Source organism: Schistocerca nitens, chromosome 4 (genome assembly GCF_023898315.1).
Source record: "Schistocerca nitens isolate TAMUIC-IGC-003100 chromosome 4, iqSchNite1.1, whole genome shotgun sequence".
Taxonomy (NCBI): domain Eukaryota; kingdom Metazoa; phylum Arthropoda; class Insecta; order Orthoptera; family Acrididae; genus Schistocerca; species Schistocerca nitens.
This window is the reverse complement of record NC_064617.1, coordinates 380,839,720-380,854,411: the sequence shown is the minus strand read 5'-3', so window position 1 is coordinate 380,854,411 and position 14,692 is coordinate 380,839,720. Positions and strand designations below refer to the sequence as shown.

At 37.8% G+C, this 14,692-nt stretch overlaps 1 protein-coding gene across 1 annotated transcript in view; it reads right to left on the bottom strand.

Moving 5' to 3' along the window:
* The window catches only part of LOC126251851 (ecto-NOX disulfide-thiol exchanger 2), a 229,078-nt gene that overhangs the window by 100,137 nt on the left and 114,249 nt on the right, over window positions 1-14,692 (bottom strand). Inside the window, exon 8 of the mRNA XM_049952526.1 lies at window positions 3,641-3,747. Coding sequence (XP_049808483.1) covers window positions 3,641-3,747 — 107 coding nt within the window. The remainder of the gene's footprint in view (window positions 1-3,640; window positions 3,748-14,692) is intronic.

Sequence of the window (14,692 nt, the reverse complement as noted above, 5' to 3'; positions counted from 1 at the left end):
TCTTCTTCTGCTCTCTCTCTCTCTCTCTCTATCTATCTATCTATCTATCTATCTATCTCTCTCTCTCTCCCCTTTTTATTATGATGATGTTGCATCTCAACACACCTGTCTCAGTCACAATGTGTAAGGAAGAATGTAAGGACAATGTGAAAGAGTGACACAATGGAGTGATTACTATTTGGCATATCAAAAATCGTCCAGTGAGTCAAGTGGCACATTTTACAAGCATACTTTTGTGTTTGCTCTTGGAGTTTATTAGCAACCACAAACATTCAGATCTATGGAAAATTCAGAATGTAGCTGCAACTGAAAAATCATCATAATGGACTAACACATATTGGCTTAGTCCGGAGAGGATTAGAACTGTGGAATGGCAATTCTCTGCCTTCCAGACCTGATTCCATTTGAATATTTCCACTGAAATTGCATAATACTTTCTTTCTCAAGAAAGTTCCAGGTCTTTTTTATTTATTTCTGAGTTTGCAATACTAAAAAGGAATAATTGTTGTTTTTATGTTACATGGTATGTGTGCTTCCTTGAAATGGCCTTGGCAATAATTCCACACAAACTCACTAGGTGGCACGGCTGTGTTTAGCAAAACACTTTTTGGGTTCTTGGCACATTAATTATGATGACACAATGAATGCTGATTGTGACCACAGTGAACATTAAGTTCTGCATTAAGCTCAGGAAAATCCCTAGTAAAATGTGGACAATGATTAAGCAAGCATATGTAGGCAAGGCACATTCAAGAAATCATGTTTTTGGTGGCACAAAAGGTTTTGTCATTGTTTTCCCAGGTAGTAAGTGATATGTGTAACAAGGTTGTTGAGATTTAATGATCATTTTAACATACAAGAAGACAATCAAATACAAACCAGAATTTTTGTTTCATGAAACTTTTGCTTCCAATGATTGTTTTCCACAGCTAGAATGTTTTCGTATTGCTTATTGAGTCACAATAGCAATGCCAGACCTAGAGGTAACTTCATCTGTTGCGCAACGCATTATAACCAAGTTTCTCACAACAGAAGGCATAAAACCATCCAAAATTTTGAAGAGACTTGCCACACAGTTCAGGGAAAGCACCCTGGGAGAAGTGTATGTATGGCACAAACAGTTTTTGTGATGACAAGAAATAACTGAGAATGCAGCTCACTGATGTTACCCTAGAATCAGCATGACTGAGGAGAATATTCACATTTTTAATCAGCTTATTTCAGACTATCACCAAATAACAGTTGCTGAAATCACTGTGAGGTTGGCATAAGATACTTAAGTGCTCAGATGATCAATACTGACAACCTAAGATTTTGTTAAGTGTCTGCAAAGTGGGTCCCAATGCTCAACCACACATAGAAAAAATTTAGGAATTGTTCTGGACCACATTAGAACATTCTCTCCCTGCAGTATGGATTTTCATTTGTTTGGGCTACTAAAGGAAGCAAGCAGCAGAGACAGATTTGACGATAAGCGTGCTTTTCAAATGCTCGTGCGTAACTGGTTGCTGTCACAGTCACATTCAGTTTACAAAAGTAGGACCAAGAAACAACCTATCTGCTGGTAAAAATTTGTATCCCGTTCAAGAGGTTATATAGAAAAATAAGCTTGTGTATATGAATTCTTCTGAAGCTTAAATAAATTCACAAAAAATTTCTAGTTTGTATCTGATTCGCCCTCCACCTCCTTCCCACTCCTAGCAATACTACAGTACTAGAATGCCTTATCTCTTTGACCTCCCCCCCCCCCCCCAAGCACACAGCATATATTTCCAGTAAGTATGGTTAAAACTGTTGCAGGTACTCTATAACATGTCACCCCCACTCGTCCACTACCCTTGTCCCTTCCCTACAAGTGCTAGCAAGTGTACAACATCACAATTCCTTTTTTTTTTTTTTTTTCCTGCAAATAGTAAGTCTTACTCATAAAATGTTTGGTTGGCACTGCTCAGGCATTGCAGAGTTAGTCATACATGTCACTGCTTTTCCAGACCATCCCCCCCCCCAAAGAGTCCTACTTTCACAACATTTCTCCCTACACTAACCAAGTTGGTGTAAAAATGGTCCAAGCTTCCCAGAGTTATGGCTTACATGCCACCCCTTCCTAAAGCCACCCCCCTCCACACTCATAGGCTTAAATGTCATTGGAACTGTCACCAATCAGCACAGCAGCTCGAAGAACTATGGGGCGTACACACACTTGTATGCACCAACCCCCTCCAAAAAAAACACACACACACACACACACACACATAACAAAACGAAGCTGGAATGATCTACAAATGACCTAATATGGCACTTACTCTGGAATCCGGGAAATTTCAAAACATGTAAGTATCAATGTCTGAATATTTTCCACACTTTTCACTGTCAATTGTTACAAATAATTCAAATGCATAAAATGAAATAAATGCTGAACAAATGTGTAGCCTGGCACCAAACTTTAATCACAACTAATTCTCTCACAACTGTGTGGATGATTTCTCACTGAGCACCAGTAAAAATCTTGCAGGGAATTTGTGCAGAATTATACACTCAATATAAAATCTCTCAAAAATATACCCACCTTTCACAGGAAGTATAACAACCTCAAGATGCTTTTACAATATTTTCTTACCGATTTGCTGATGATTTTCTTTTGCAACATGTCTCGCTACCATACAGAACACATATTCTGGAATTTAAACATAATTCAGTCGGTGTTTCAGTAACATGACGTACCATAGTGTCATGTGAAAAAGGAAGAAAAACTCACCTGATGAATGAATTAGCTAAAGAATACATCATCCTGTATGTGACAACTTGAACAATGCTAAAACTTCTAATTTGGTTCAGTTCCATGTATTTAATTTGAAAACCATGAAAACTAAATGTCTGTAATAGTGTCACTGGAGCCTTACCAGGATAGATATCAACACTAACTGAAGAAAGTTATATATATGCAGAGTTGAGACACACAATTTCTATAGGCTTTTGACTTTCAGTTACTGACTATACTCACTCAATCTTCTGTTACAAAGTTAATAAACTTTATTTAACTATTAATCAACAGAGTTACATTATCAAAATGCACATTAGATATTTTTACTCCAGAACCCTGAGACACACAGTGACTGAGGAATGGAGAAAATGGATTTTAAATTCATCACATATTACACAAGATTGATTTTCTAGTTTTCAGTATTTAGGATTGTAGCCAGATCTAGTCATAACAATACAACAGAAATTGGTCAGACATCCCTGTGACTGTCTTCAGATGTTGGAAGTGATGTTAAGATTGTCTACTGAAATAAAGAAGCAATTCTCTGGCCAGATCCAACTACAATCCAAAAATGGCATCATTCAAGAATCATATTCTACTGATTCTTAAAGTGATACTTCAGTTGTTTTCTTTTGCAGTCATCTCACATCATTACCATGTGAGTGAGGCAAACTCAAAATAGATTTCAATTACTTCTGATTGGCATATTTTATATTTATATATTTTTGCTATAAGACAGTATTCAAGCAACAACTAAAATTTCCATGGAAAAGCAAAGGGAACTAATGTAACTGAGGTATAGGATAAAATTGGCATGTTACTGCCTCAACCTCTCTGACAAGCACATACAGACAAACAAGCTACGAACATTATACATACCGCTGTTTGTTTCTTCCACATCTCTATGTTCTTTCTCTGGGCTTTGGTGAAATGGTCCCAAACCTTCTTGTGACTGGCTGCCGAGAAAACTCTCTCGATCTGACCGACTGACCCATGAGAAGAGACAAGCACAGTTATAACAAATGACATGAGCCTTCTGGATCCAGGCCTTCATGTTTTCCAGAAGGCAGTGCAACCACACAAGCATTTCAGCAATGTAGAGGCTCATTTTCATCTGAATATTTTCTGGTGTTCTTAGGTAAAACAAGTAAAATAGTAATGTGGTGGTACTCATTTCATAATAATGTAAGAATTTCAAGATAATGTACAGCAACAATAGGGGAAAATGTGAGCATATTGGAAATTATGAAGATACACACTTTAGAGCATAAAATAAAGTATTAAACTGCAACAGTATATATCAGCAGTCAGGACAAAAAAGAAAATTCTGGAGCCTCTACACTGGATGAGTGTCTGAGTGATGCACAAAAAATATCTGTATATATACATGTACTGTACCACACCACAGCAACACAGTTGCTTGTAGAAGATCCCCTTCCTTGGATGTCCACATACACAGCATGCCCTTGTACCCATTTTACTGACAGTATATTGACTAAACATTATCATCTGGGAATGATTACTTACCCACATCTTGCTGTAACTGAAAAGTGATCATTCCTTGAAAACAGTCATCATGGAAATATGAATAATATGTTTTAAAATTAAGTTACCAAAACTGTTCCACTTGCAAACCTTGAATACATCACTCCAGTGAGAATTACGATAGCACAGTGTATATAAATAAAGTACTAATTATAAATGGTAGGTGGTCTGCAGGTCTGAATGTGTTACCACATTTGTGATACATTTAAAGTAAGAACATGAATACATAACATATAACAAAAGAAATAAACTCATAAGTTGTTTGTATGTGGCTTACTATCATGAGAAAATAGGTACAGTAGTCTGCCCATATCACAGCTGAAACAGTAATCTTTCCAACACTAGGAGACCCAAAAAAACTATTGTATCTTAGCTTTTAGAACAAAACTAAATTCCTTGAAAGCTAGTAGAAAAAATGTGATAGAGAAGGAGCGGACAGTAAATGATGTAACTAACAGAAATATAAACTAACTTGTGACTAATTAAATACCCATTTAATGGAAATTTTCCCAACAGTTAAAGAACCTATATCTATTTTGCACATTATGTGCTACACTGCTTGTGCCTTACTTGCTACTATAATTAAAAATGCCCTTTTGATAATTCTGCACATTTTTATTTTCTTGTGCAAATTTTGAAACTGACAAGAAATGTAAACGAAACATATCCAAGGGAATAAAGGAGAAACTGCCTTAATCACTGCTAACACTTGGTTTGAAAATCATAAATGAAGATTGTATGAGGGATGTTCAATAAGTAATGCAACATATTTCTTTCTGTAAGCAGGTTGGTTTTATTCAGTATTCCAAAAACCCATATTATTCCCCACTCTTTTGGCTACAATGTAATCCCCATTCAATGCAACAGCCTTATGCCATCTTACTGGGAAGGCCTGTATGCCCACATGGGGCATGGTACCATCTTACTGGTCGACATTGGAGTCAACATCTTGCTGCAGCCATAACCTCCCAATCATTCATGTACTGCTTCCTGCAGAATGCATCCTTCATTGGACCAAACAGATGGAAGTCAGAAGGTACGAGATTGGGGCCATAGGGTGGACAAGGAAGAACAGTCCAATGAAGTTTTGCGAGCTCCATTCAGGTGCGCAGACTTGTGCGAGACCTTGTGTTGTCATGGGGAAGGAAAATTTCATTTGCATTTTTTGTGGCAACGAACACGATGAAGTGATTTCTTCAATTTCCTCAACCTCCACCTGAAGGAGGAGGGCAAACAGACTAACCCCTTCAGAATCCAAGGAGACCGTCACCATGACTTTACCAGCTGAAGGTGCGACTTTGAATTTTTTCTTCAGAGGAGAGATGGCATAGCACTCCTCCACGGATTGCCATTTTGTTTCTGGTTGAAAGTGATGAACCCATGTTTCAATGTCTCACCATGCTTTTGTTCACTGCCGTGTCTTCTTAGACATTCTAAAAGCACTTGTGAATATCTCGAATGCTCTGGTTTCCCTCCAAAAGGAACTCAATGACAGCTCTTCGCTTGGAACACATTTTGAAGTCATCGTCAGAATGTCACAAAATTGTAGAAGCTGAAATGGGAAAATTCCACACTGTCCCACAACAAATTTTACATTTTGTCAACTGAAATAGGCTGAGAAAATGGAATGTGTTGTGTTACTTATTGAACACCCTCGTTTATGTGGAAGAGACCTGGAAACACTGGAAGTTTTCAGATAGATTGTATAATGGTCAGCTAGATATTTCGAAACCAGCTTCTAAACTGCAAAACATTCCAGGCACATATATGGACTCTGGTCATAATTTACAGATTACCAACTGCAGAATAAAAATGGCAAACTTGTGAAGAGTTAGCAAAATTAAGGAGATTGGACCCGGATAAGATTCTGACCAGAGTGTGTTGGGGCTTCAAAGGAAGTGGTAGGTAACGTTACTAAAAAGGGGGAAAGGAATACAACAGAAGACAAATAGGTAACTTTGACAGATGAAACAGTGACGGCAGTTGAGGGTCAAATAGGCAAAAGAACAAAACCCCAAACAGAAATTCTTGGATAGCACACAAGATATAAATTTAAATGAGAAAAGAAGAATATATAAGAATGAAGTATACAAAGTAAATAAAGATAAATACTACATCTAAAAAATGAAATTGATCAAATGTATAAAATGGTAAAGCTTCCAAAGGAAAGGGAAAATGTGAAGCTGTAGTAGCATGCATGACTATGGGATGGATAGGAAAATTCAAGAGAACTTTGGAAAAAAGAGACTCATCTGTGTGAATATTGAGAGATCACATGGCATGCCATTATTAAGCAAAGAAGGGAAGACTGGAAGGATATACAAGAGAATCAAACATGAAGACATTATTATGGAAAGGGAAAAGGAAGTAGATGAAGATAAGCTGGGAGATATGATACTGTGAGGACAACATGATAGAACACTGTAAGAGCTATATATCTTTTGGATCTGCAGCTGTTGTCCTTCCTTTCCGCATTTGCAGTTAAATTAAAGGATGTGGGTTCCGCCTTTTTGCAAACACACTGTTTTTTTCTTTTTACCCAAATATGTTTCAGCACCTCTGTGCGATATAAGTGGGTTTTTGTTTATTGAAAACGTGATGTTACATTATATGGCTTTGCAGGACCAACTGTATGGTGTCCTACACTGGTAGCTTGTCATGTTTTGTTGTGACTGATCCTCCTCCTTTGTGTTCCAAGGACACTGCTCACACATATTAATGTACTTTGTGTAATTGTTTTCGTTATAAACATCTTTTTACTTCGCAAAATGCTGTGAGCACAACATAGTGCACACTGCTTTTTGCGAAGTAAAAAGGCATTTACAAAGAAAGAAACCACACGAAGTACATTAATACGTACGTGCAGTGTCCTCAGAATGCAAAAGAAGAAGGATCAGTCACAACAAAACATAACAAGCTATCAGTGCAGGGCATCATGCAGTTGGTCCTGCAAAATTAGATAATGTAAAATCATGTCTTCAATAAACAAAAAACCAGTGATGGCACAGAGGTGCTGAAACACGTTTGGGTAAAAATAAAAAAATAAATAAATAAATAAATAAATAAATACTGTGTTTGCAAAAAGGCGGAACCCAGATCCTATACTGTGACATGTACTTCAAAACAAGGCACGAGATAGATGACACTTCCTTACAATCACTGAGATCCTTTGAAGAGCATATCATGACAATGAGGTGGAGTTGCAGCACTCCACCAATGTTATATAATCTGTCTATTGAGAAACAATGGAAAAATCAAAGAGAAAATTGGGCATGTACAGCTGTACATCCTCCCTTTCAGATGCCCTACATCCCACCAAGGCCATATTGAGACATATGACATGTCTCCAATTTCACAGAGAAAAAAGACCATAACCATATATAGAGTATTATTACATCTACATCTACATTTATACTCTGCAAGCCACCAAATGGTGTGTGGCGGAAGGCACTTTACGTGCCACTGTCATTACCTCCCTTTCCTGTTCCAGTTGAGTATGGTTCGCGGGAAGAATGACTGCCGGAAAGCCTCTGTACACGCTCAAATCTCTCTAATTTTACATTTGTGATTTCCTCGGGAGGTATAAGTAGGGGGAAGCAATGTATTCGATACCTCATCCAGAAACGCGCCCTCTTGAAACCTGGACAGCAAGCTACACCGCGATGCAAAGTCTGCCACTTGAGTTTGCTAAACATCTCCGTAACGCTATCACGCTTACCAAATAAACCTGTGACGAAACGCGCCGCTCTTCTTTGGATCTTCTCTATCTCCTCTGTCAACCTAACCTGGTACGGATCCAACACTGATGAGCAATACTCAAGTATAGGTCGAAAGAGTGTTTTGTAAGCCACCTCCTTTGTTGATGGACTACATTTTCTAAGGACTCTCCCAATTAATCTCAACCTGGCACCCGCCTTACCAACAATTAATTTTTTATGGTCATTCCACTTCAAATCGTTCTACATGCATACCCCCAGATATTTTACAGAAGTAACTGCTACAGTAGAGTCTCGATAGTTCGAGGTGAACGGGACCGGAACCACCTCAAACTATCGAAAACTCGGTCTATCAAAATTTAAAGGGGAAAAAGAAATATTATGATATTGTAAATAATAAAGGTCAAAATATGAACTTTATTAAAATAAAAGTAGTTACACGTGAATTTGCATTGGCAGAATAACAATAATTATTTATTTCGACACGTAAAAGTGAGGTGTCTTTTGTTTGGTGAAGCTGCAACGTTTCCTCGCGGCAATGTCACGCCACCGTCTCAGGAGCAGTAGGTCAGTTGGTGTCGCCTCAGGCTGTTGTTGCAGGTAGCATATGGTGGCCTCGAGAGCAGCGTAGCCATCGGTGTGACTGATCATTGGTGCAGCCTCTGCCTCGTCATCCTCGTCACTCTCAAACTGTGATGGAATGTTAAGCGTGTCAATTATAGAAGAGTCTGTCACTTCCAACTGTTCATCCAAATTTAACCACTCGCTGACTTCCACCTCTTCTGCCTCTTCACACCCTGGCAATCTTCTGATTAAATTACACAATGGTTGATTGTCCTCTTCTGCTAAATCTTCAGTTTCTGTGTCTGGCACACTTTCCTGTAGAATTTTCCTCCATGACTTAGAAATTGTGTCTGACTTTATTTCGCTACAAGATACGCTAATCCAGTACACGACGTCCTTCAAAGTCACTTTCTTCAAAGCTCCTACAATGCTTTCGTTGTCTTCGGAATGCAGGATTGACTTTAGCAATTGCCGCCAAATTTTTTTTTTTTAGACATTCCAGAATGCTCTGATCCATGGGCTGAATGAGTAAGGTAATGTTTGGTGGGAAAAACAAGGTGTGGAGATACCGCCGCACTGCAGTTCTCCTGCACTTGGATGTGAGGACGCATTATCCATGAGCAAAATTGCTTTGCATGGCAGTCCCCTTTCTTTTAAAAAAATCTTGCAGTAAGGTACAAATGAGTTAAAAAACCAGTTCTTGAAGATTTCCTGATTCATCCAGGCATTATTCTGATGTGTATAGGCAACTGGAAGAGTTGAAATGGATACATTCTTGAACGCTCTTGGCGTGGCAGACTTCCCAATCACAACTAGTTTTAGTTTGCGGTTTCCAGTTGGATTTGAAGCCGCCATAACTGTGAGCCGCTCTTTGCTTTTTTTGTGCCCAGGAGCACTTTTTTCTTCACAAGAAGCAAGTGTTCTCACTGGTAATATTTTAAAATTTAGCCGTTTCGTCACAGTTATATGTTTGTTCATTAGACAAGTTTTCGTCAGCTATGATTTTTTTAAACTCGACGATAAATTTTGAAACGGCCTGAGCGTCATCAGAGTTTTTCTCCACATACATCTAGTTAACGCACTCCACATCTCTTCTTCCACTTGTCAAGCCAGCTCACACTAGCGGCGAAATTGCCATCTCCTTCCTGCAGCTGGTTTCTGAAAAACAAAGCTTTTTCTTGCAAGATTGGGCCAGAAATCGGAGCACCCTTCTGTGTCTGTTGGGTAAACCACATGAACAATGCCTCACTTGTTTTTTCGAAGTCTGACTTCTTTATACTTATTCAACTGAGAGATTCGTGTGAGCATTTCTGTGAAGAAAACTGTTCCAATTTAAGTCGGTTTCTTCGCCAGTCACCAACAGTAACTTCACCGACACCATATTCGAGAGCAAGTTTTTTTTTTATTGTTTCTCCTTTGTCAAGTCGTCTTAGTGCTTCTAATTTTAGATGCAAAGGCACAAATTTCCTCTTTTTTGTTACAGCACTCATCTTTGTAATGTGTACAACGGAACACACAGTCAACAAACAAAACGACACACAACACTGTACAGTACAGGTACTGGGAACTACAGCAGCATATGAACTCCCCAGTTTTGATCGGTAGCAACCGGCAGCAGTCGTGGTATTTCGTGCCATACTGACAACAGATGTTCGTGCTACAGGGCAGCGAGCTAATCATCGGTGCTGATTGCATTGTTGTCTCCCAAAGGTATTTTAAAGCTACTGCCCCTTCAGCTAGGGAAGAAGCCACCTCCTACTCCTGTTTCGCATCTAGTGAAATCATGTACTGTTGGAAGATTGTGTATCTGAGGCATAATGTGGGTAACTGCCTAGTATTTAGGTAGGTGGATTTGGAGAACCAAATCCAGGCAGGCTGGCTGGCACACTGGTCCCTGTCATTAACCCATTAGCAAATTTGATCTGGCAAGTGCACGTTTTGACACACTCAGCTATCTAGGCAGGTACAGTGAGTGAGAGAGAGAGAGAGAGAGAGAGAGAGAAATATATGTGTTTGAAAGCTGAGCTAAAATGTCCAACTTCTCATTTGTGGTCATCTCTTCATTCACTATATCATATGCATTCTGCTTTGAATTGCCCTTTGGCCTATACAAACAGATGGAAAATGAGGTAGTAAATAGTGAGTGTGTTCAAGTCTAGAGTAGGAACGTATGATATGAGGGTCATTACAAAACTTTTGAGCCACATTTTGTCTCACTCAGTTACTTCACATCTCACAAATAATGCCAGCTATGGCATCTTTCACCAGGAACCTAAGTTTCAGTGCACTCAGGTTATTATTGTCGCCGGAAAGCTCACAATTGTTCCTGGGCATGCACCATCGTGTTACTATAGCATAAAGATTGGAAGTGAGAAACCTCATGTGATGGTGGTGGTGGTGGTGGTGGTGGTGGTGGTGATGATGAAGTTAACAAACTATGCAGGTCTCAAACCCTTATGCATTAATAATGGGCTTTTGGGAAAGTTCTCCTTTACATGTGGCAGTCCTTAGGAGGTTTTTTGAATTCAAAGAAGCAGAACTTGATTGGAATATGAGGAGAGGAGTGGCCACCCAATGACTACAGTGAAATGCATGGCAGAAAAAACCTCAAGAAAAGAACAGACTGTTATCTGATGACAATGAAGTTAGACTACAGAATGTTTCACTGTCAGTGTTCCAAAACTCACATCCTATAGCCAAGAAAATTTAATTGCAATGAGTGCTTCACATTGTGACAAAGAACAAAAGATTATCCACTAGAATTATAGGAAGAAATGTTGGACAGATTCCATGAAGGAATTGTGGTCATTTGTCTGGCATTGTTACTGGTGACAAAAGTTGAATTTGTCAATTTGATCCAGACATTAAGCATCTTATTCCTGACATACATCCATAATCTAGCACTGAAAGTAAAGTGGTCTAAAAATGTTTAAAGAAAAATAGTTGTAACAATCTTCCCAAAATTTGGTCAGGCTGCAACTGTATCTCTGGAGAAACAAAGGATTCTTGCTGATCTGTTGTTCACAACAGCATAACTACCAAACATTTCAAGACTCTTCTAGAACAGCAAGCAAGGACAAAACTCATACTGCATTATTACACTGAATCTTTGCACTGTTTATCCAAGTCAGGCAGATGTCCTGTTTTGGTTCTATGTACACTGCGTGGCAAGAAAAAGTGAAGCACTCAAAGGAGGAGGTGGCAGGTGCAGAAGTGAAGGGGTTATGATGTGCCTGGCACACGAAACAACAATGAAATAAATTTTTGAAAATCTAATGTAATTGTATAGGTAGAAAATCTACTCACCAAGCAGCAGCAGCAGAAAACATAAATGAAAGTTAAAGATGTGCAAGCTTTCTGAGCCACTGGAACCCTGATGACAAGTATGCCTTTCCTCAAATTCCTAAGCAGTCCAACATTGTGCCACAGTTACATCCAAAAGCCGCATAAAATAATATGACATGATTCGATCAGCTGGCCAAATGGATACCCACAATGTGGCCTCTTTCAAACTCTGTCAGATGTTGATAATGCTGTCTCACATGATTATGTGGCATTTCCAAGATCTTTACAATGATCACCCAATAACAAGACGCTGTTCGTACCCCCTACATACCCTACCAGGCCTGGTAATAACAGAAAACAAAAACAACACTAATGCACTCTTGTAGCCGTTCTACCTGTTACCCAGAATTACAACTCTAATCATTTACATATCTGTTGGTAATGTGTACCTATTCATAGTTACATTGTCATCCAACCATATCATCTGAGTGTGTCACTTTTCTTGTCAGGCTGTCATATTGTCTGCAGTGAAAAATCACATGCATAGAAGATTCGCCAGCTGTGAAGACATTGTTACTGTGTATTGAAGTGAACTTACAAAGTTTTGAAGAAATGAGTGGAAAAATGTTCCATAACAAGTTTTTTTTTAGAAAATACACTCATTAATATTGTTTTATTTCCTTTAGCTTTTGCATATCACAAAACTTTTGTACTGACCCATGCTATTTACTACCAAACACAGTTATTAGCAAAACAATTACGGATATGCCTAAATGTATCTGATGACTCAAATGTAACTGTCTTGGGAAACAAGGCTCATGACAAACTGCTTGCTTCAAGTTGGAACCACACACGTATTTTCTGTGTTAGAAGAAAACATATTACAAATAACTAATTGTGAATAGAATGAAACAAACAGCACCGCGAGATAAGACGTTCTAAGAGATCAAATATTTGTTTCCCATATAAAGACTGTGTTGCTTCATACTTACCCCACCATGGAAACAGAAGTCGAGGGAATAGTACTACTTAATTTTCTATGCCACAAAACTTATCAGATATTTATATAAGTGTATCTACATTCTTATCATGTGTAAGGATTGAAAATAATATGCACAGCACTTTCTTATAAATATGCTATAAAGGTAATAAATATAATAATTAGTACCTAAAATGTTATCAGAAATGTGGCAATAAAATTTGAAAGGTACAATTTGTACCTGTATCCTAGTCTCTAAACAGATTGTTGCCTCAGTTATAACTTCTGGTGATCACATATAGCATTACCAGCATCTTTTTCTTTCCACAGAATTACAGTTTTATAACTTTTGTTATTTACAGCAATGAAATAAAGTAAACATTATACAAAAATAAAATGCAAGTAATCATTGTAGTAAAATGTTTATGTTCTGCTTACCAAACCTATCTGATGACTTGAAACTGTATGACAGGTATAGATAGCATCCTGGTCTGCATGCTCCACCTCACCTGCCCATTAATGGGCTTTCTGTGTGTTCTCAGCTGACTGTCGTCACTGTTATAGATCAACTTCTGAGCAAAATATACAGAGTCTCACCTGGACACAAGTGCTCCAACTGACTGACAGGACTTCACTTCAGGAGTAAACTCACGTTGTTCGACTATGTGCATCACACATTCCAAATAACAGCAGCACATTTCAATATTTATGTTATGGTATGAAAGCACAAAGTTGAAATGATATTGCATTTACTTATTTGTTTATTTATTTGTTGTTTCTGCCTATCATTCTGGGTATGCATGAAAATAACTTGATTAATTCCATGGTTACCAAATTTCACTGACAATTAAAAAGTTCCAAGATTTGTAAGCTTTATGACATTTCTGTATCAACTACAATGTTTTTTATATGGATTGAAATCCAATAACATAACATTCAATTCTGCTAAATCATTAGAATAACTTTTAATGTCACTATAGTACCGAGGATCTGTATTACAGCTTTAAACAAAGAGGAGGCTATATGGAAAACAAGTCAAGGATACACTTAATAAGAACGTTGTGCTTTAACCCACAGCAAGAATAGCATTATCCCATTTTCTCTGTGACCGAAGTTTTTATTTGTTTACTGTAAAATTATCTGAGCAAAAAATGACTGGGAATATTTGAACTTTAACTGAAACATACAGAAGTGTGATAATGCTCAAGAGGTTAACAGAAATGTAAATGCAAACATCTCTTAGGTTTTCATTTCCCTTATTTATTTTAAGAAATATGCATAGCTGGAGAATAAACTCGGAAGCCTTTTCAAAATATTAGGTCAAATATCATAAATGTTCACCTAACAAAATCTTAAATACATAAAAAAGTGCGTGTGTTGTCTATAGTGTAACAAGATTTCATTTATAACTTCGTTGAGAAACATTTAATTTACAGATTTTGGCCATTTCTTGTACGAATAAAATAATGAAGGTAAGATGTGGTTGCTGTGGTCAATCTGTAACTACAAATGTAAATGGCTGGTTCTGGTTTTTATTTTCAGTAAGAAATGGTATGTATAAATTTAAGGGCATTTTTGTACTTCGAGATGTGTAGTGTGACACCATGGGAAAAAAAAAAAGGTTAGAAATCAACGGTAAGGAAATATGAGGGTTGCTTTGGCAGTGAACAGTTCTATTTGCTTTTATTTACAGTACATACAACCTTCTTAGAAAAAGTTAATCAATTAATACACTTCTACCTAGGCAACAGGGTGTAATACCAACTAAATTTAATCCTTGGATATCTTGGAGTATAATGCTAACCATAACATAAATATTGAAATATGTATATTTTTAATGTT